This window comes from Suncus etruscus, chromosome 14, assembly GCF_024139225.1.
Source record: "Suncus etruscus isolate mSunEtr1 chromosome 14, mSunEtr1.pri.cur, whole genome shotgun sequence".
NCBI lineage: Eukaryota > Metazoa > Chordata > Mammalia > Eulipotyphla > Soricidae > Suncus > Suncus etruscus.
Window position 1 is genome coordinate 42,082,693 of NC_064861.1, and position 23,529 is coordinate 42,106,221.

At 42.4% G+C, this 23,529-nt stretch overlaps 1 protein-coding gene across 3 annotated transcripts in view; it reads right to left on the reverse strand.

Annotated features, from left to right (window-relative positions):
- Positions 1 to 23,022, reverse strand: part of SIAH1 (siah E3 ubiquitin protein ligase 1) — a 38,449-nt gene extending 15,427 nt beyond the window's left edge. Inside the window, exons 1-2 of one of the 3 annotated variants that reach the window (XM_049786087.1) lie at positions 15,864 to 16,188; positions 9,599 to 9,648 (exon numbers count right to left, since the gene is read on the reverse strand). Coding sequence is in view for 1 of the 3 variants with exons in the window: in XM_049786086.1 (XP_049642043.1) it covers positions 15,864 to 15,885 (22 nt within the window). In the remaining 2 variants the exon portion in view is untranslated. Of the gene's footprint in view, positions 1 to 9,598; positions 9,649 to 15,863; positions 16,189 to 22,953 lie in introns of those variants that run through there. The other 2 variants (XM_049786088.1, XM_049786086.1) reach the window with 2 other exon arrangements.
- Between the last annotated feature and the right edge of the window lie 507 nt (positions 23,023 to 23,529).

A 23,529-nucleotide genomic window follows, 5' to 3' on the forward strand; every position in this document is an offset into this window, starting at 1 on the left:
ATTCAACCATCCAGCTCTATTAGCTGAGAATCACTGAGAATAGCCCCCAACCCTATGAGCATTGCTTGGAAGGAAAAAAAAAAAAGACTTTAAGGAACAAGTCCTAGTATGTACCAGACAGAAAAAGTCATTTATATATGCTCTAATATAACTAACTCAACCTGTTTTCTTGTCCATAGGGACAGCAGATAAGAAAACATTTCAAAATGAAATGTTTAAGATCATAGAATTAAAAATAGTTTGGGCAATATAATCAGGGAAGACTTATGGGGGACAAGGGCAACAAAGGAAATTCAAAGTAAAGCAAACATATTTCAGACTTAAAAAGAATCAACCTTCTCATTTTCAGGAAAGAAAAATGATTACTGAGGACTCACAAAATCACCCAGTGGCTTAGAAAGCCTGTCTAGTTACCAGTTTGAATTTTCAGTGTTACCACATGCCTTAACACAGTACTGGCAGAACTGTTGTTTAACCTGGCAAGTGTGTGTGATAAGACACTGTAAGCAATTTCTGGTCACACTTAAGTCAGGTGTGTGTGCAAATACTGCAACTAAAAGAAAAAGAGAATAAACACCAGAGTCAAGAAGTAGAGCCCACAATGTGAGCACTACAACCAGAACATGTCTGCCTTAACTAAAATGTGAACTCCTCCTCTCCCTCAGAACAAGGTTAACAAGTACCATGATTTACTTGCTTTGGCTGATAGCCCCTTTGTACAAACATGTAACCAGGGGTCTCAAACTCAATTTACCTGGGGGCTGCAGGAGGCAAAGTCGGGGTGATCCTTGAGTGCAGTCAGTAGTAAGCCTTGAACACTGGGGGGGTGTGACCCAAACAACTAAAACAAAACGATTCCTCTAAGGCAGGGCCACAAAAAGTTGTACAGAGGGCCATTTGTGGCCCGCAGGCCGTGAGTTTGAGATCCCTGAGAGCGCTGCAATCAGATGTGTAACACTGTGAGGACAACAGCTAAATGTTCAAGTTACAGCCATAATGTGTGATCCCTTGGTCATGGCAACAATATTAAAAGGGGGAAGCACAAAAAATGAAAAAAGAGAAAAATGATCCCATTAAGAAATCTGCTAAGTGTACATCATTTAGGTCAAAGTTGTAACTAAACTAAATGTTATAAATTTCTAGATAATTTTTAAGTAGACATAGGTATATTCTGAATATTTTCTAATCCAATTTGAAACATTAATAGTTTCTAAATTTAAGACTAGCAAGATTCAAAATTAAATGAAAATTGAATGAAACTATCTTCCTTTTTCCTCACAAGAGGGACAGCTAACATAGTTGAGAAAGATCCAAAAAGGAGAAAAATGCCTTAATACTGAACACATTAAGAATGACCTAAATGGGGCTGGAGAGGTGGTGCTAGAGGTAAGGTAGCTAGCAAGCGCTAGCAAGCTTGCAAGTGCTAGCCAAGGAAGGACTGCAGTTCAATCCCCCGGCATCCCATATGGTCCCCCCAAGCCAGGGGCGATTTCTGAGTGCTTAGCCAGCAGTAACCCCTGAGCATCAAACAAGTGTGGCCCAAAAAAAAAACAAAAAAACAAAAATACAGAGAAAGTTAATACAGAGACCTACAGGGGGCCGGAGAGATAGCGTTGAGGTAAGGCGTTTGCCTTGCATGCAGAAGGATGGTGTTTCAAATCCAGGCCTCCCATATGGTCCCCCGAGCCTTCCAGGAGAGATTTCTGAGCACAGAACCAGGAGTCACTGCGGGGTGTGACCCAAAAACCAAAAACCAAAAAAAAGAATGACCTACAGCCAGCAATCATTTTATTTTATCTAAAGGTCATGGTCGGGGCCGGGTAGGTGGCGCTGGAGGTAAGGTGTCTGCCTTGCAAGCGCTAGCCAAGGAAGGACCGCGGTTCGATCCCCCGGCGTCCCATATGGTCCCCCCAAGCCAGGGGCGATTTCTGAGCACATAGCCAGGAGTAACCCCTGAGCGTCAAACGGGTGTGGCCCAAAAACCAAAAATAAATAAATAAATAAATAAAGGTCATGGTCTCCACAGGGAGGTTAAGGGGAGAAGGCCCTCTCACCTGGCCACTTATGAAAATTGTCTCTTTTTACTGATTTACACACTTGAAAACACTGATTGGGGGGGGGGGGGCAGAGGTACAGCAGGTAGGGTGGTTGCCTTGCACACAGCTGACTGGAGTTCAATTCCCTGCACCCCAATTAAGGAGTGATCCCTGAGAAAAACTGGGTGTGGCCCTCCCAAAATGATAGGAGCCAGAGGAGTTAAGGCATTTTTGCCTTGCATACAGAGAACCCCAGTTCAATTCCTGGCATCCTATACTATGTTCCCTTCAGCACTATTGAGAGTATCTCATAAAAGCCACAAAAAATGGACCCCGCAGGAAAAAAAAAAAACCCAATAGTTTTTCATCTATGTTGGTTGATGTCATAATATTTACTATTATCATCAAATCAAAGGTAAAAGGCCAGAGAAGTAGTGCTGGGGAGAGGCACAGCTTTGCATAATCCCACTCAGGATATACTTGGTTAGGCTATGCAAGCTTGATATTGCAATAGCCTGAGGATAAGTCACAAAGATGCTGGAACTCTATAGAACTCAGAGGCCCTGAATGAATTATTCTTCTCTCCAGTCCACCATTACATTTTAAATAACATTTAAAAATCCATTACAGGGACCAGAGCTGGAAGAGGAGGTAAGGTACTTGCCTTAGATGTGGCCAACCCAAGGTCAAATTCCTGGTGTCATATATGGTCTGCCTAGAAGCCCGAGGTATTTATTCCTGAGCAGAGCCAAGAACAGTCCCTGAGCATAGCCAGGGACTATGAACACACACACACACACCAACCACCCCAAAAAAGCCAACTCCATTACATATTACAGTTCTTTGTCTAAGACCTGAATAAAATACACTAAAAAAATACAGGCATAACTCTTTTGGACACACACACATACATTGGGGACACACACACACACACACACACACACACACACACACACAACCACCCCAAAAAAGCCAACTCCATTACATATTACAGTTCTTTGTCTAAGACCTGAATAAAATACACTAAAAAAACACAGGCATAACTCTTTTGGACACACACACACACACACACACACACACACACACACACCCCAACCACCCCAAAAAAGCCAACTCCATTACATATTACAGTTCTTTGTCTAAGACCTGAATAAAATACACTAAAAAAACACAGGCATAACTCTTTTGGACACACACACACACACACACACACACCCCAACCAACCCAAAAAAGCCAACTCCATTACATATTACAGTTCTTTGTCTAAGACCTGAATAAAATACACTAAAAAAACACAAGCATAATTCTTTTGGACACTCAATCTAGAGACATTTTTAATGACTCGATACCAGTAAGAAAAAAATTAACACCTAGAATTAAATCAAATTAAGCAACTTCTGCACTATAAAGGAAATCACTGAAATAAAGACTTCACAGATTGGAAGAAAATATTTGCTCGTAACTCATATGACAAGAGTTAATCTCCAAGATATATAAAGCATTTGTAAAATTAAAAAAAAAAAATCAAAAACTGAGGAATAAAGCACCAGAATACAATGGGTAAAATGGGTAGGGTGCTTACTTTGCACATGGCAGGCATAAGAGTTCATCCCTGGCACCCCATGACCCCCCCCCCCCGAAATACAACCCACAGGGGAGGTAGGAGAGCTGAACAGACATTTCCTCAGTGACATGCAAACAGCCAATAGGTCATCTCATTAGGAAAATGGGAATCAAAACAGCAAAGAATTATCACCTCACATCAGTGAGATATCAAAAACAGAAACAGGGCTGGATCGATAGTACAGTGGGTAGGGGATTTGTATTGCATACACCTGACCTAGGTTCAATCCCCAGAATTCCATACAGTTCCCTGAGCATCACCAGGAGTAATTCCTGAATAAAGAGCTAAAAATAACATCTGAGCACTGCAGAATATTGTGGGACAGTATGGAGACATCTCAGAAACTAAGATTCAAGCTTGCTTGCATACAAACCAGGAATCTCATTTGGTGTCTACCAAAGAATTTCAAAACACTACTGCAAAAATATCTTGGTGTCAAAGAGATATTAAAAAGGCCCTTGCCTTGTAAGTTGCCAACCAGATTCACTCCTGGACATTCAAATGGTCCCCCAACACTCCTACTCAAAAAAGGAATAATTTACATACTCTATGTTCACAGAACTTGAGACTCCAGAACTGAGTTTACCAAGGGAGTGTGGACAGGTAGAAGAAAGGCCTACAAGCGCCAGTGAAGGGATGTTGACCTTCTGGTGGCAGGTGTGGTATTAGAAAACTATATGCCTAAAACTTTTATATCATTAATAATACTGTAAATCAGTGCTTCAATAACAATTGGAGAAAAACAATAAAATAAAAAACCATTACATACATAAAAACTTCTTTAAAACAAAGAAACTTTTCTTAATAGTGAGAAAAATGCTTTACACGGTTTTGTAAATCTCCAATGTCTAAGTAAAAAGTAGCTGAACTTTCATTATGTTTTCCCACTCTCTATTAATATAACCTTTATTCAGAAATTCAGCAGCGGGCCAGAGAGATAGCATGGAGGTAAAGTGTTTGCCTTGCATGCAGAAGTCCGGACGGTGGTTCGAATCCCGGTATCCCATATGGTCCCCCGAGCCTGCCAGGAGCGATATCTGTACATAGAGCCAGGAGTAACCCCTGAGCTGCCAGGTGTGACCCCCAAAAACAACAAACAACAACAAAAACACAGAAATTCAGCAGCACTGCCTCATTTCGAAAAATGATCCTCAAACACTACTTAGAATCCCAAGATCCCACTATTGGTTCAGAACCTCTGTACTACAATAAATCATAAAGGAAAGAGCATATTAATGAACTGAAGGTTCCTAATGTACCTACAAGTAAAGCATATTTCCCTGATAAAACCTTTAAGAGTTCATTTTAAAATCATACTCTACTGGGGACCGAAGAGATAGCACAGCGGTAGGGCGTTTTTGCCTTGCAAGTGGTCGACCCAGGACCAATGGTGGTTCGAATCCCAGCATCCTATATGGTCCCCTGTGCCTGCCAGGAGTGATTTCTAAGCAGAGAACCAGGAGTAACCCCTGAGCACTGCAGGGTGTGGCCCCAAAACTAAAACAAACAAAAAACAAACAAACAAACAAAAAAAAACAATAAAACCATACTCCACTGATTTCAAAGCTTGTACATAGATATTTACCAAAGGGAGATAAGAATAATACTTTAATGTTCAAGTGCACAGGTATGAGCATCGCTAATCCCAATATTGTGCTTGCTAATCTTCTGGGGGATGGCATCACACCCAGCAGTGCTTCTCAGGAGTCAGAGCAATGCTGAGGACTGAATCGAGAGCTCTCATGTGCAAAGCATGCACTTAGCTCACTGAGCTATCACTTTTTGGGAGGAGCGGATGGTCCAAACCTGGCAGTGCTAAGGAGTTACTCCTGGTCTATGCTCAGAAATTGCTCCTGGCAGGCTCAGGGGACCATATGGGATGCAGGGATTGGAACCACCATCTTGCTGCTGCAAGGCAACGCCTACCTCCATGCTATCTCTCCGGCCCCTAAGCTATCGCTATCTCCCTTGTCCAACTCTATTTTATAATTGCAATCATGTGATAAACATTTTATCATTAAAAACTAAAAACTAAAAACACTGCATATATTTCTATACCAATTCTCAAGTTGTCCAAATACTTGTGATTAGTTTTCAATAAACTCAGCAATTCCTATTCCATATTTTTACTTTTCAATACTGTACTACAAACAACATATACCATAGCTAAAAAGAATGTATCTGTAAGGCCAGAACAAAAGTATAGCTCTTGCCTTGCAAAAGGTCAACCCAAGTTCAATTGCTGGGACCCCAATTTCAATTGCTGGGTCTACCAAGCCCTAAGGGAGCAGTCCCTGAACAAAAGACAGGAGTAAACCCTGAGCACATGCAGTGTGGCCCCCAAAAAAAATAAAATTAAAAAAAAAAAAGAATATATGTATGTATAATGAAAGGATACTGAATTTGGTTGACATCTAAAGCTCAAACTTTACTGTTTTGGCCCTTATTTTGATATTCAGAAAATTTAAAAACTCTAGGATTCAAGTTTCTCATTGGGGGAGAGAGGTTGGTGCTTGAGCCACACCTAATAGTGTTCAAGAGCTTACTCCTAGCTCTGTGTTCAAATCCCGTGGTGCTCAGGGGATTATACAGGGTGCTGGGGATTGAACCTAGGTTGGCCACATGTCAAGCACCTTGCTTCTTACACTAACTCTACAGCCTTCATCCCCAAGTTTCTCATTTATTGAAGAATAAAACCAATGACAGATATTAAGTGAAACAGGGAACAGAGTGGAATGATAAACAGTATGGCATAGGGTGCTTGCTTTGCACATCGTAGACCTAGATGGATCCCCAGCATTCCATATGGTACTCCAAGCCTACCAGGCATAATTCTTGAGTATACTGCTGGGTGTGGCCCAAAAAACAGGAAAAAAAGAATGCAGCATGGGCAAGCATTGCCAGACACACCCTTATATTCATTACACAATGTATTAATTTTTGGTCATTGCTTATTCAGAAATTTTTACTTGTATTTATATTTTTTTTGGAATTTCACATACAATTATAGACCCCAAACTGGGTTTATGATCTCCAATTTAAGAGGCCATGGCCTACTAAAAACTCTATTAATCGTATTGGAAATCACTGACCTGGTTAAAAAAAAAAAAGGCAACAGCTGGGGCCCAAGTCCAGACCACCATTTTCACTTGCCTGAATTACTATACTGCAATATATCCACCTCATAAACCATCCCTGCCTTTTTCCTGCCTTTTTTCTTGCCTCTCACCAACACAACAAAATATATGCTGAGCACAGCCTAAGAATAACCCAATTTGGGTTTGTGGCCACACTACATTGTGTTCTAGAGTTACTCCCAGCCTAGTGCTCTGTGGTCATTCCTGGAAGTCCTTGGGAAGTATTAAGGATCATACTTGGGGCTCCTTCATGCAAAATATATACCTCAATCCACTGAACTCAGTGGCACTGCAGTTATTTAATATGACAGTGTCACCCCTCTGTTCAATATTGTCCCCATTGGGAACCCAAACTCAAGTAACAATTAAAATTCAAAACTGTATTGCTCTATAATGTATAAATATATATAACAAATGTATAGTCATACAATACTTTGTAATACAATATGGTGATAATTTATATTACTCTTAGATGTGATCTTCCACTTCCTCTCCCTTACAAACTGCATTAGCCTCCTTATTCCATAATGTATGCTGTACACCTTTGGCTTTAAATAATTTAATTTATAATTTATATAATTTTTATTATTTATTATTTATTATAATTTAATTTATAAATAATTTAATAATTTAAATAATTGGATATGCACATGACTGATTCATCCACTTTCTCTCATCTGTATATGTTACTCAATGAGGCTGGCTTCCCTAGCCCCTTTTCAAAACAGTGGTCCAACTCTGCCCACTGACCCTTCCACACACGCACTTCTATAATCACTACCTCCTTTCTTCTTCTGCTTCTCCTTTACTGCTCTATTTTTCCTGTGACCATAATAGTATTACCTTGCAACATGACACAAATTTACTACTGTTAATGTACCACTGTCAAACCTTCCACACCCACCCCAAGAATTTGAGATTTGAGTCTAGAACTTAACAGATAGCAGTAAAGTTTCAAGAAATCCTTATTGGATGAATAAATCAAAAAGAGACTTTGGAAGTCTGAGCAGCAATATTCAAAAAAAGTAACCAATGCCTTTTACTAAATAAAACAAATATTACCAATTCCAGAATTCTATGTCCAATCAGTTTATCCACGACAAGTGCTAATACAAGGTCTAAAAATATTACTTTGAGTGCCAGAGCAATAGCACATAAAGTAGGGTGCTTGCTTTGCATGCAGCCAAACCAGGCTCAATTCCCAGCATCACATGAATACTGCCAGGAGTTAATTCCTAAGTGCAGTCAGGAGCAGCCCCTGAGTATCTCCAGATATAGACCAAAAAAAAAAAATGTTTTTTCCCTTTGGGGTCAGAAATGAGTAAAGCAATTAAAGTGCTTGTTCTGCATTCAGTAACAGACCCTAGTTGATCCTCAGCACTAAGTACCACCAGGAGTGACCCTAACTGCAAAAACCAGAATAGCCAAACACTGTTAAATGTGGACCAACCCCAAACTGCTCCAAAAAAAAAATAAATAAATAAAAACACATTACCAAAAACCCCAAAAGCTTTATTTTGCCTCTTCAAAATAGAGAGAATGAACCAAGAAAATAAATGCTGCCTACTGTAACAAAAGACTTAATTCAGAAAGAATGGGGAAAATTAAGATAAAATAACTGTACACTGGGGCCAGAGAGATAGCATGGAGGTGAGGCATTTGTCTTTCACGCAGAAGGATGGTGGTTCGAATCCCGGCATCCCATATGGTCCCCTGTGCCTGCCAGGGGCAACTTCTGAGCATAGAGCCAGGAGTAACCATTGAGCGCTGCCGGGTGTGACCCAAAAACAAAACAAAACAACAACAACAACAAAATAACTGTACACTAATGGGAGAAGGCACTGTGAAGCATTAGACTAGTCTTTCCCAAAGCAATCAATACCACCCTCCCACCAGCTCAAGATATAATCATGAGACATAAATTAGTTGCTTTCTTTATATATAATCATGAGACATAAATTAGTTGCTTTCTTTAAAGAAAGTAGACTTGCGGGGGGAGGGGGCATGAGTGATTTATCCTGAAAAGTAAATTATAAGCCAAATCTGGGAACCTCTGATTCAGATGACAACAAAAGTGACACTACATAAACTGTGCAAGGGAATGAATAACAATTAAACACTATGGGGGGTGGAGGGGAGTACTGACTCCAGGTATAAACCATAACTGCTAATGATCATAATAATACACAAAACAATGGTATTATTACATCAATCAGAATGGGATATATACTTGTAACAGGTAAAAAGATGAGTCAGAGACCAAAGTGATATAGTACAATAGGTAGGGCATTTATTTGCAATGCACAGAGTAGTAGGCTGGGTTTGATTCCCTAGAACCCACTGTTCGGTGCACCATCAGGAATAATTTCTGAGTACCAGAAATAACCTATGAGCAATGCCGGTGTGGTCTAAACACAAAACCAAAAGAACAAAAAAAGTTAAGTCCACAACAGACACAATAAAATGTGAAGACTGAAACCTCAAAATAACATGTATTTGAGACAAGCAAGTAAGTACAAGAAAAGTAAAACCAACACTTAAAGAAGTAAAAGCAACTGCTTCTTAAGGACAATACAGGTGACTATATATGCCTACTACAAACTTATGTAAATAGTAACACTGTATACTCATGAATAAAGTAGCATGTAAGCACCACCCAAGTGGTCTAAAAGCAGATGTGTGTTCTAAGGACTGCTTCAGCTTCACCTGCTATATTTTTATTTGGAGAAAATAGCACTGTTTTCTAATATGATGACTGCCATTTGATTAGCTGGTGACGGGAAACTGAATGTGAACTTACCCTACTTTATCATCAGGATGACATCAGCCTTCTGTAATCAATACTTTTGTCTGCAGAGGGGTGAACACATACATATCAATTATTAATTAGGATGGTAAAAATGTATGAGTACATACAAAAATAAATTTGGGGTTTTGGGGCCACTAAGGGGTTACTCCAGGCAGGCTCAGGGAACCATATGGGATGCTGAAAATAGAATCTGGGTCTGTCACAGGTCAGCAGCATGCAAGGCAAACACCCTACCTCTGTGCTATCTCTCTGGCCCCTAACATTTTAAATAAAATATCAGAACATTGACACTAACATTTCTGTTTCCATGCTAGTGTCTGTAAATTTTATTTTTCATTTTTTAAATTAATACTTATATGCTTTAGATAACAAAGTTCTAGAAAACTTCCAACATATTCAAGTGAAGTTTGATGTAATAGAAATACTTTGGGTTTTGTTATTATATAAATCTATTTTCCCTGTTAATAATAGGAAGCATTAGGGCCGGAGAGATAGCACAGAGGTAAGTCGTTTGCCTTAGATACAGAAAGACAGTGGTTTGAATTCCGGCATCCCATATGGTCCGCCTAGCCTGCCAGGAGCGATTTCTGAGCAGAGAGCCAGGAATAACCCCTGAGCACTGCCAGGTGTGACCCCAAAAAAAAAAAAAAATAATAATAATAATAGGAAGCATAAAGATCTATTAAAGAACAAGTTGTGTGTAATGTAATTCAGGACTGAGGGGCCAGAGATATAGGGGTTAAAAACAATTTCTGAGCATAGAGCCAGGACTAACTCCTGAGCATAGAGTCAGGAGAAACTCCGGAGTGCTGCCAGGTGTGACCCAAAAAACAAAACCAAAAAAAAAAAGTGTATTAAGTCATTAAGTGATACAGCCCCTGTGTTTCCTACTGTGTGTAAACAAATAGCAATCTTGTTTGTAATGACAATACCTATCTTGAGAATTTAAATGCTTCAGTGCCTGCCCAAACTGCCTTTGGAGAAAATGACACAAACCCCACCACTTCCCAGGACCACTAGATAGATATGGCCATGGTAGCCCCCAAAAATTGTGTTGTCCAGACAAGCAACAAAGTTCCACTTCTGGGCCAAGCATAGCCACGAGTGACCCTGAGCAACACAACCCCAATACTGCTGAGTTAGACCTTATTAAAATAAAAGCACTTAGGTGACAGCCCTATATATATTTTTTACATATATATGTGTGTGTATATATATATACACACTCATATATATGCATATAAAATGTTTTGCTTTTTTTTTTTTTAATAAGATGGACTCTTTCTTTTTTTGGTTGTTTTTTTTATTTTTGGGTCACACCCATCAGCGCTCTGGGGTTACTCCTGGCAGGCTCAGGGGACCATATGGGATGCCGGGATTCGAACCATCGTCCTTCCGCATGTAAGGCAAATGCCCTACCCTCCATGATATCTCTCCGACCCCTGGACTCATTCATTCAACATGGAGTGTGGCCCAAGATCAAAAACACAAAAACAAAAGTTTAGGGACCAAATAGTACAGTGGATAAGGTGTTTGCATGCAGTAGACCCAGGTTCAATTCCTAATTACCCATACAGTTCCCGAAACAGAGCCAGGAGTAAGCCTGGTACTACTGCTGGATATGCCCCCCTCCCAAAAATAAAAGTTGAGATAAATGCATATCAAAGCTATCATTAAGTATGTTTCAATACAGCAGAACAGAAAGAAAATGGCCAAGGTATCTGAAATGACAAAATTGTAGCTTAAACACAGAATATAAAGAATTATGAAAGGGAAATAGAAAGGTCAACTTTAGTCGTAAGACCCAGAGAACAAAGTAAAAGCACATCCAAACTTCAGGATACACAGAATCACACACTTTGATAATCCTTCCTGTATGCTCATACACACACCTCACACTGGATCAAGACCAGGACCTCATGTACGTAAGTGCCAGGTTCTTCTATGGCTTAGTCTTATTGCCAGCCCCTCAAACTTCATTTAAACTCATAAATAAGTGGTAGTCAAAAAATTTAACTTTAAAAAATATAAAAGGCACACTAGAAACTACACCAAAATCTAAGAATGACTTCTCTGGGGCCAGAGTGATAGTATAGCGGGGAGGACGTTTGCCTTGTACATGGCTGACTTAAGTTTGACCCTGACACCCCATCAGGTCTTTCAAGGACCACCATAAATGATCTGAGCACAGAGCCAGGGTAAAGGCCAGAGCACAACCAGGTGTGGCCCCAAAACAAACAAATAAGCTCATACTTTGGTAATTTAAAAAAAGGACTAATTTTTATTGTAATGTGTATTATGCCCCATCTTTTGACTAATGATTGTCAAAAAATTTGGTTGGGATCAATAGACAGTCTATAATTTTAAATGCTTCAAACACTGATAATTACATGGAGAACTTTTTTAAAAGTTCCTGGCTCAATTATTCATAACTGGTTATGAGTAGAGATGGCCTCTAGAACAACACCCTGAACCTTAGTTACTTTAGATTCTTTAGATTTGTTGGCTACTACCACTGCTACCTACATATATATATATATAGTGATGACTGCTCTGAGATATCTACATTCTGGTGCCAGGGGCAATGAGCACAGGACTTGATATAGCATGTTACACTTGGTCCAACAGGTAATAGCTGTAGCAAGTTTAGGAAAGTCCTTTGGGCAAATCTTAGGTATATGGCTCCAACATAAGCAAACCCTTTCCCCAATTTCTCTCATAGTCCTCTGCCTAATGTATCTCCAAATTAACTGGACCTACAAGAATGAGTTTTTTTCATAAAATGATCAAGGTACTCAGGGTCTCATGCATACAAGGCATGTACTCTACCCTTTGTCATATCACATCATTAATTCTTGAGAAATTCAAACGAGAAACTAAGATGTTAATTAGTTAGCTCTTCACATGTCAAAAGCCAGACAGCCCAATCAACTCGTGTCCCAGTTAATTCCTCCAATAAAAGTTTAATGTATCTTTATACTTGTGCTTCCCACACATTATTATGAATGCAATAAATTTTCCTGACTTGTTCTGAACTGGCTCCAACATAGCATGATGACTCTACCAATGCTAGTGATAGTGAGCATACCTCCGCCTTAAAATCTAGTAAAAAGATATTATTATAGTAACAAAATTCTGGCTCACTCACTATCTTTGCCGTCCATATGACACAGAATGTGGGTAGGATCAACAGATGTCATCCCTTGTTTTAGGAGACATGTGACTATTTGCTCAAGGAACACAACTTCATTATAAAGAGCATCAACCACAAATGAGAAAATTCATAATTGAATACTCAGTTATGGTTGATACCACTGAATATTTTTTTTTCTCCACTCAAAAAGATCTTGGATTTGGCATTCTTTCAATAGATCATTTACTCTACCCATACCTAGGGATTCAACCTCAGCTGAACTTAAAAATGTCCCGCTTTTTACAGTCGTAGAACTAAACTCTCTTACTCAATAATGGGGTCATTATGGTTGATGCCACTGAATATTTTTTTCTCTCCACTCAAAATGATCTTGGGGGGCCGGAGAGATAGCATGGAGGTAAGGCGTTTGCCTTTCATGCAGGAGGTCATCGGTTCGAATCCCGGCGCCCCATATGGTCCCCTGTGCCTGCCAGGAGCAATTTCTGAGCCTGGAGTCAGAAATAACCACTGAGCACTGCCGGGTGTGACCCAAAAACCACAAAAAAAAAAAATGATCTTGGATTTGGCATTCTTTCAATAGATCACAGGGGTGGGGTGCAAAAAAAAAGTTTTTTTTTAAATTAAAAAAAAGATCACCTACTCTACCTATACCTAGGGATTCAACCTCAGCTGAACTTAAAAATTTCCCACTTTTTACAGTTGTAGAACTAAACTCTCTTACTCAATAATGGGGTCATTGTCTCGGCAAGAAACTATGGTGGATTCTGAAAAAAAACATTTAACCTATTTCCATTTTTTAAAAAATCCATATTTTATATCATATGTACACTATTATTATCCGAATAGCTTTTTTGTATACACAATTTTTATAATTTGCCTTAAATTTATAGTCACCACTTCAAATAAAAATTAGTCTGCAGAAATAAATCCACAACTACATCTGAAGTTATTACTAGGAAAGTCACTTTCCAAGGATCAGGGTCCTTGAAAAGATTTATCCTTAATACTACCCCACCAAATCCCACCTCTAAATTAGTTTAATTTAAAGCAAAAAGTAGCACAAAGGTTGTGAAGGATGAAGGGGGGGAAAAAGAACCTAACAATTACTTTGTCACTAATCAAGGAAATGCAAATCAAAACAACAATGAGAGTATCACCTCCCAGGAAAGAACAGAACACCATTACAAAGAACACCCAGTGTTGGCATAGATATGGGAGGAAAAAAGATAAAGTCATATTTGTAGAAATATAGATGGATGTGGAGAGTAATAGATGAAATGAGTCAAGGGAGAGGGACAGACACAATGATTTCACTCATTCGTGGAATATAAAGAAATACAGAAAGGGAATAACTAATGCCCAAATGATAGAAACAAAGAGTAGGAAAACTGGTCATTAGTAGGAAATTTGCCATAGTAGAGGAAAGGGAGAATAGAATAGGGAAGGAAAGGACCATCTACTACTATGACAATGATAGAGGGAAGTGGTCACTCTGGAAGAGAACTGGATCCTGAAAGTGGCAAATTGATATGTATAATAACCTCTCTCAGTATCAGTACTGCAAACCACAAGGCCTAAGAGGGGAAAAGAAGGAAAAATGTCCTGACATACAGGAAGGCTAGAGTTGAGGAAAGTTGAGAGCAAGCTAGGGATAGGAGAGAACTGGAGCTGAGGAAAATGAACACTGGTGAGGGGATGGGAGCTCAACAATGTATGCCTGAAGCTCAGTCACGAACTTTATAATTAACAGTGATTCAGTAAACATTAAAAACAAATTAAAGAATTAAACAACTACTGAAATCATCTTTTTTTTGGGGGGCCACCTGGCGGCACTCAGGAGTTACTCCTGTCTCTGCGCTCAGAAATGGCTCCTGACAGGGACAGGGGACCATATGGGATGCCAGGATTCACCACAGTCCGTCCAGGTGCAAGGCAGATGCCCTACTGCTGTGCAATCTCTCAGGCCCCTGAAATCATCTTTTTAAGGAAGTCTGCTGAGGAGCTAGAGTACAGTTAAGTTCACTATATCAACCATCACTAAGCCTGTCAAAATGATGGCAATAAATCCAACACAAGGATCAAAATCTTACTTTTCAATAAAGCATTTTTCATTGGCAACATTGAATTTATACATACAGATTAATTCTCCAAGAGTATTTCCTCTAAGAAATAAATGTTTGTAAACCACAGAAACTCAATTAAAACAAAAAGTAAAATTGTTCCTCCAACTTCCTCTTTCTTGTTACTTCCATACATGCCAGGTCAGCTCTGTTCAAAATAAAGCAATGTTTGGGCATCATCAAACCTAGGGCCCAGAGAGATAGCACAGCGGCGTTTGCCTTGCAAGCAGCCCACCCAGGACCAAAGATGGTTGGTTCGAATCCTGATGTCCCATATGGTCCCTCGTGCCTGCCAGGAGCTATTTCTGAGCAGACAGCCAGGAGTAACCCCTAAGCACCACCGGGTATGGCCCAAAAACAAACAAACAAACAAAAAAAAACTAAAGAAAGATCTTTGTCAATATCATTCTGGTAACTGTGGTACAAGGGTACAGAAACCACTACAGGACTGTCTTATCTCTGTGATTCACTGTCAATTCCTAAAATTAATTTTAAAAATATAATTCAAGGGGCTGGAGAGACAGCATAGCGGCAGGGCATTTGCCTTGCATGCAGCAAATCCGGGTTGACATCCCATCTGGTCCCCCAGCCTGCCAAGGGAGATTTCTGAATGCAAAGCCAAGAGTAACCCCTGAGTACCGCTGGGCGTGGTCCAAAAACCAATCTATCAATAAAGTTTAAAAAAAAAATGATCCAGGGGCCGAAGAGATATAGCATGGAGGTAAGGCGTTTGCCTTTCATGCAGGTCATCGGTTCAAATCCTGGCGTCCCATATGGTCCCCCGTGCCTGCCAGGAGCAATTTCTGAGCATGGAGCCAGAAGTAACCCAAGCACTGCTGAGTGTGACCCAAAAAAAAAAAATGATCCAAGTACTGGAACACAAGTCTCTTGAGCTATACTAGGAAGAAATCAAACAGTAATCAGGGTTATAATGTATTATTTCATATACCTGTGGCCCTGGATGTAAAAGGAATTGGCTTACCTCCTACACTTCTTTTCTGCATATGCTTTTAGATACAATGGTGAACACTATTCCAGTTCTCATGGAGCTTAAAGTCACAAACAAAACTGGTAAGAGCCAAAAAACATCCAATGCCTAGGATCAGAGAAATAGTATAGGTGTTAGGGTGCACTCATCATTATGCATCAGACCCCAGTTCAATGCTCATCACCATGTGAAGCCATCCTTAGCATCATGAGGTACAGCATGGTGCCCCCCCAAGCAACATGAAGTGTGACTTGGGTAATCCAAGGCACAACAGGGTCCCAGCACTAACATATCCTCGAGCCCTCACATTAAACCTGAGGGTCTAGTTCACAAAGAAATCTTAGGAAGAGACCCTAGATCTCCTGAGTACCACCTGGGCCCTGGGCCCCCCTCAAAAAATTCTGCTGTCTCTACAGAGATGCTACTCCATAGGTGCTAAAAAGTCTTTGAAACATGCTGTGATCTCATATGCAAGACAACAAATGTGCTCTGGTCTGCAAGAGTCAACTACAAAAGTTTGAAGGAACATTGCTCCTCCGAACAACTCTAGGACTGCCAATCCAGGAAGAGGAGGAACAAAATCCTTGGTTTCATATGCTAGTAAAAATTAGGACTTGAAGAGGTAAAGTAGTTTGCCCAAAGTAGCTCAGATAGGCATTTGAGAAATTAAATACAATCACAAGTAAAGATATATATGATTCAAAGTGTTATACAAAAAGAATTCAGTTTGACAAGGTAGGGCAAAGAAATGAAGATAAGGTAGGAAAAGTATATATTAAGTGTGAAGACAATAGTCATTAACATTTACTAAATACCAACTACATACCATACAGTGTTAAAAAACGCTATGCTAGGAACTTTGGGGGAGGGGGAGTTGGGGGCCATACGCAATGGTGCTCAGGGGTTACTCCTGACTCTGCACTCAAATTGCTCCCAGTAGGCTGCTGGGGGGGTGGGAGGGGAGAACCACATGGGTTGCTGGGGACCGAATCTGAGTCCATCCCAGGTCGGCAGCGTGCAAAGTAATCATTCTACCGCAATACATCACTACCACCCCCAGGCTAGAACTTATAGAAATCATGGTGTTTTTTTTTTGTTTTTTGTTTCTTTTTTGTTTGTTTGTTTTGGATTTTTGGGTAACACCCAGCATCACTCAGAGGTTACTCCTGGCTCTACGCTCAGAAATCATTCCTAGCAGGCTCGGGGGACCATATGGGATGCCGGGATTCGAATCACTGTCCTTCTACATACAAGGCAAACACCCTACCTCCGTGTTATCTCTCCGGCCCCAATCATATGCTCTTTTAAATCGGCAACGTAATACAGAAAAATTACAGTTCAGGAAGATATATGTCACAGAGGCTAGGCAGAGTACTACAGAAATAGAACTGACATCCAATTCAAGGCATCCAGGAATATTTCAGTTTAGCCTGATGTCACAGTCATTCCAAAGGGGTTAGGAGATAGCTCAGAGGGCTAGAGGAAAAGATTTGTAAGTATGTGAGCCCCTGAACTAAAAATCCAAAACTTCATATAGCTATCCCGGAGCACTGAACCATAAATTTCAAAGCCAAAGAGAAAAAAAGGTTCACATAGGAACCTGAGGTATCGCAGTTAAAAAATGAAAGAGAAGGGGCCGGGTAGGTGGCGCTGGAGGTAAGGTGACTGCCTTGCAAGCGCTAGCCAAGGAACGACCTCGGTTCGATCCCCCGTCCCATATGGTCCCCCCAAGCCAGGGGCGATTTCTGAGCACATAGCCAGGAGTAACCCCTGAGCATCAAACGGGTGTGGCCCAAAAAAAAAACCAAAAAAAAAAAAAAAATGAAAGAGAAGCAACAAGAGGCTACTCAGGAAGGGCGATGTAGTCATTAATCTTCTCAAAGAATATGGAATCTCAAACTGGATGCCTTGCACATCAGACATACTTATTGTGAAAGCCTCTCTGCATGGAAATAGGAAAAACTGATGGAGAAATTATAAGTAGCTAGAACACTTAGGCAGAAGAAAAGGATTGAAATACAAAATAAGTTATGTCCAGATTTGAGACAACTAGGTAGGAGAAAAATCAGACTAGAGGTAACAAAGTAGATGTGAGAGGTTTGAATAGTTGGGAACGTGTTTTAGCTTTGTTTTGGCTTTGAACAGACAAATTTTAAATACAAATGACCTGCACAAAAAAATACTGTCAAGAGAAGATAAACCATAGATTGGGAAAATTATTTGCAAATGACATCTTTGATGAAAGATACACAAAGAAAAAGAAAAGAAAAAAAAAGATACACAAAGTATTTCAAAAAACTCAACATGCCACCCACGCCAGGCCATAACAAATAACCACAGACAATGAAGAGAATTGGGAGAAAAAGAAGGGGTAGGGGTGTAAAACGAATTCAACAACATAAAAACCCTTTATTTAAAAGGGCTTACAAGACAGTATAATAGGTAAGGCACTTGCCTTTGCATGCAGCTGGCACCATTTAGATCCCCAGCACAGGTTTCCCTAACATCACCCGCAGAGGTCATGACCTCCTGATGGAACCAGGAGCCAGGTGTAGACTCAAAATCCCCTTAAAAAACAAACAAGGCTGTAGCAACAGCACATCAGTAGAGCGTTTGCCTTGCATGCGGCTGACCAGATGGACTCAGGTTCGATTCCGGCATCCCATATGGTCCCCCAAGCCTGCCAGGAGCGATTTCTGAGTGCAGAGCCAGGAATAACCCCTGAACACTGCCAGGTGTGGACCCCAAAATAAACAAATAATAAGGTGCAAGGCCTTAAACAGTTCTATCACCAAAGATTTACACAGATGGCAAAATGGAAATAACTAAGCTTAATCAAAGAAATTGAAAACATACATACACAAAATTTACAGTTAGCAGTTTTATTCATAATCAAATTGAAAACACATAAAAACATAAACACTTAACACAGTTTTGTTCATAATTTCCCAAAAGTGGGAACAGCCATGATATCCTTTGAAAGGAGGGAAAATTGACAATGGGTTATTTGTGGCTAAAAACTGTACTGGAGCCTAAGGACTGAATGCATCCTCTGAGTGTAATCCACAACACTGTGGACCCCAGGAGGCACCCCAGCACTAAATTAGAAGCAGGCACAAGGCACTACTACCCAGTATGGCCCAAAAAAATCAGAAGAAAAATCAAGTTATGGAAGAACCTAGCAGAATCTTAAATTCCTATTACTAAGTCAAAGGTGATCTGACAGGCTATAAGCTTTTAGTTAAATGACACTCTGAAAAAGGCAAAACCATAAACAGAAAAATATCGGTTTGGAGATGATTCAAATGATTGAAAAGCATATTTTGTATGTTGGGAGCATAAGGTTCAATCTCCAGCAACACAGGATCCTCCAGCACCACCAAAGGGACCCACAAAACCAACCACTGTGTTGGGAGTAGTTCCTGAGCAGCAGCTAGGTGTAACCCCACAAAGAAACAAAAAAAAAAGAGCATTGTTATCAGAGAAGGGAGGCGTGATAGTAGTCAAGTCAGGGAGGCAAGAGAATTTTTAGGGCAATTGAAATCATTCTGTATGAAACTGATGGGGATAGTATTTGTATACATTTGCCAAAACTCATAAAATACCAAGAATTAGCTTGTATTATAAACCAAATATTTGGTTACAATAATTACACTAAACCAATTACACACATCAAGTGTACATTAACTTGATTAACAAATGTATCAAACTGGAGAATGGTAATAAATGGGGAGGCATTGTACAAGTGGGGGTCAGGGAGTATATAAGAAATCTTTCTATTCAGGGCCGGATAGATAGCACAGTGGGAAGGCATTTGCCTTGCATGCGGCCAACACGGTACGGAACCCCGGTTTGAATCCCAGCATCCCATATGGTTTCCCAGAGCCTGCCAGGAGCGACTTCTGAGTGCTGGGCACCACCTGGTGTGACCCAAAAAGAAAAAAAGGAAAAAAAAAAAAAAACAAAGAAAATTTTCTATTTAATTATGTTGTGAACCTAAAACTTCTTGGGGAAAATCAGTAATAAAAGTGCATACTTCTCATGCATGAGGCTCTAGGAGGGTTCAATTCTCAATTCTGCACACAAGCCCATCACCCAAATTCTAGCCTCTTTCCCCAATTTCTTACTTTTACGCCAATGTTTTAGTGATTACAATCTTGAAAAAATTAAGTGATTCAATTTAAAAAATTCTATTAAAAAGCCACTAGGTTAAAAATTTATTCCCATTCGGTTTATGGGGAGGGGGCCCCACAGATAGATTTGAGTTGTGGTTTATATCAAAATATTCAGAATACAAAAGTATCTTACCAAGCAAGCATATAGATAAATTTCATAATTATAATTAGGTTTGTGATGGAGCTCAAGCATAGAAACACTGTCAATCTTTAAATAGTGTCTATGTAATCAACTACTTTAAAATAAAATGTGAAGGCCAGAGAGTTTATTCAATGGGCAGAGAAGCTTTACAAGCTGGTGCTTGATCCCTCCGTAAAAGCTCGAAGCCTCCACAGAGAACAGGGGCACTCTCCAGCAAAGAGCCAGAGTGAACCAAATTCTTCCCCCATAAATAGTATACAATTTAAGTGGTCAGCTAAAGTCAGTTTTCAAAACACTGAATACACGTAATTGCCCAAATTTTCATATTACTGTCACTGTCCCAAACTATTTTCTAAGTTCAATTTAGCCTAATTATAGGTTTGTTTGTTTTGTTTGTTTATATGCCACACCCTGTGGTGCTCAGGGGTAACTCCTGGCTCTGCACTCAGAAATCACTACTGGCAGGCTTGGGGGACCATAGGGGATGCCAGAGATCGAACCACTGGGCCACGTGCAAGGAAACCATCCTACCCACTGTGCTATCACTCTGGCCCAATTACAATATTTTAGAACCAAAGACAATACTGGTTGACAGTGGTTTTGAAATAATTGCCCATAACTGCTATTATAAATTCAATGTTTCCGAATTTGTAGGTTATGAAAATTATAAAAAGTGCACTTTCATATAAATTATACTGTACTTCAGATTAAAATAGTAAATATAACTAAATTGTGCCAGAGAGGTGCTAAGAAAGGTTATATAAACCAGTCATATTTTCTTTTTGTTGTGGGCCACACTCCGTGGAGCTCAGGGTAATCCTGGCTTTCTGCCCCAAGGAATCTTACTGATATATTAAAACCTTACATGAATCTAGTAAGACACCTTTAAATCCCAGACACACAAGATCCATTCCAATCCTACCATATAAATACCCAAGTACAATCAGCATGCCTGTATCCTTTTTAAGCTTATGATTTTCAGCTTTTGATTTTCATATTCAAAATGACGCAAAGAAATCCCAAAGTGCTGTCTCTAATGTGATTTCCCAAATTCTAGTCTGTGCACAAATCCACCGTGCCCAGATAACCCGTTGTAAATTGGAGTTATTAAATAACCGCCTTCGAAGCCAACTGACGGAGCACTTGGCACGGGTCAGTCACTGAACTAGGTAGGCCCTTCGACCTATTATCATTTATCGATTCTCCCAACAATCCTATAAAGTGGGTAGTCATTACACCCGTTTGCAGATAAGGCAAAGAGCAGCACGCAGCTAAGTTTAAGTAGTTAGCTAGCTCAACGCCCAAGGTCATACATACGTAAACCGGTGGGGCAGGATTGGGAGAACGAACCAAAGGGGGGGGAGGAGGAGGAGGAGGAGGGAGAGGGAGAGAGAGAAGCAAGAAAAAGAGAGAGACAGAGAAGCAAGAGAGACAGAGAGAAGCAAGAGACAGAGAGCGAGAGACAGAGAGAGAGAGACAGAGAAAGAGGAAGGAGAGAGAGGAGACTTCAAGAGCGCGCGCTCTCCAAGATCCAACTGTGTCAAAGACTTCATTTATCTTTGACAGCCTATTAAAAATAAACCTATATATGTATGTATATATATATATATATTTCTATTTCCTCTTAAAGGACGATGTCCACCCTCTAAGGGACGTTGGCGGTGGAATCCCAGCACCGTACCCACTAGAGCGCTCAGCCTGGGGGGCTTTCTATGACTTTCACTCCACCAGCAGCCCAAAACACCGATTTTTCTTTCCCAGCGAGCGTGCGAACCAGAGCTCGTCCGAATGTCAGTCTGAGCAAAACAAATGCGGGGAATATCTTTTCAGGAACGGGAAAAGAAAAATCAAAAAACAAAAAACAAAAAACAAAAAAAAAAACCAGAAATAAAACCTACGCAACGCGGTGACCCCCAGGTTGCGCAGATTCCAAAGTTGTGACTCCAGGAGAGGCGCCCAAGGACCTCGAACTGGGGCTCCCCAAAACAAACGAAGCCGGGGGTGAATGGGTGGGTGGGAGTGAGTGGGCAAAAGCTTTGGGCTTCCCTTTCCTCCGAGACCCAGCGGGAGCAGAAATCCTCCCAGGCGAGTCAGTCCTGGGAGCGACCTCCCCGTCCTCCTCCTCCTCGCCCTCCTCCTCCTCCTCCCGACGACACAAACAAGGGAGGCGGCCGCATTCTTCGCGGCGCACAATGAAGGCTCGCGAGGCTCAGGCCGGAGCCGGGCCAGGAGCGCGCGCGCCGCGCCATCGGGACCCGGGGCCGGGCGGCGGCCGTCCTTGGCCGCGCCGTCCTCTTCTCGCCTGGCCCGGCCTGGCCTGCCCGGCCCGGGAGGGGAGGGGAGGGGAGGGGAGGGGCCGGCGGGCGCCGGCGCTGGCCGCGGCGGCTCGCACTCAGCTGACCTCCGCCATGTTGGCCGCACGGCCCGGGACCCCCGGCAACAAAGGCCGGCGGCCGGGCGCGGGGAGCGTCGGGTCGGGTGGGAGCCTGCCTTCCGCGCCGGGCCCGCCCCGCACAGCCGACCCGGGCGGGGGCGAAGCGGCCCGGCCCGGCCGCGGAGCTGAGGGGAGGGGCGGGGGCGGCGCCGGCTCCGGCTCCGCTCGGGCCCAGACCAGACAAAGGCGCCGGCGCCGGGGCCGGGGCCGCCTCGCCCCTCGGCCGCACAGCGCGGCGCGGCGCGACCCGGCCCGGCCCGGCCGCCATCCCCCAAGGCCCCGGGCGGCCCCACTCCCGGGGAAGCCGCGGCGGCCGGCTCCTCCCTCCCGTACCTGAGGGCGGAGAGCGCGCCTCGGACCCCGGTCCCGGCTCCCACGCGCTCCGTCGCCGCCGCCGCCAACCCCGCCACCGTGCGCCGCGCCGCGCCGCCGCCGCCTCTTCCCAGCGCCCCCTCGGACGGGACAGCCCAGTCAGTCGCCCGCCGCCGCTCGAGAGCGCGCCCCGCAACGGCCGCCCCGGCTCGGGCTTAGCCCCGCTCTGCTGCCGCCGCCACTGCCGCCGTTGCGCGCGTCCCCGAGCCCGCCGCGCGCGCCCGCTAAATACCACACACTGCGGCGGCCGCCATGGAGGAGGCGCGGCCCCGCGCGCCCGCCCGGAGCCCCGTGAGGGGGCGGGGTTGGCGCGGCCGCGCAGGCGCAGTGGCGCGCGGGGCGCTCGCGCGGCGAGCTGGGGGCGGGGGGAATGGGGGGACCGGGGGGCTGTGACTCGCGCCGGCGTCGCACGCGCTGTGTGTCTGTGTTGTGTTGTATGTGTGTGTGGATTGCTCGGAGTGGCTGTTGGCCGCTCGGCCTCGGCCTCACCTCACGCGCCCAGCCAATGTGGGCCGGCGCCTCGCGCGCTTCGCCTCG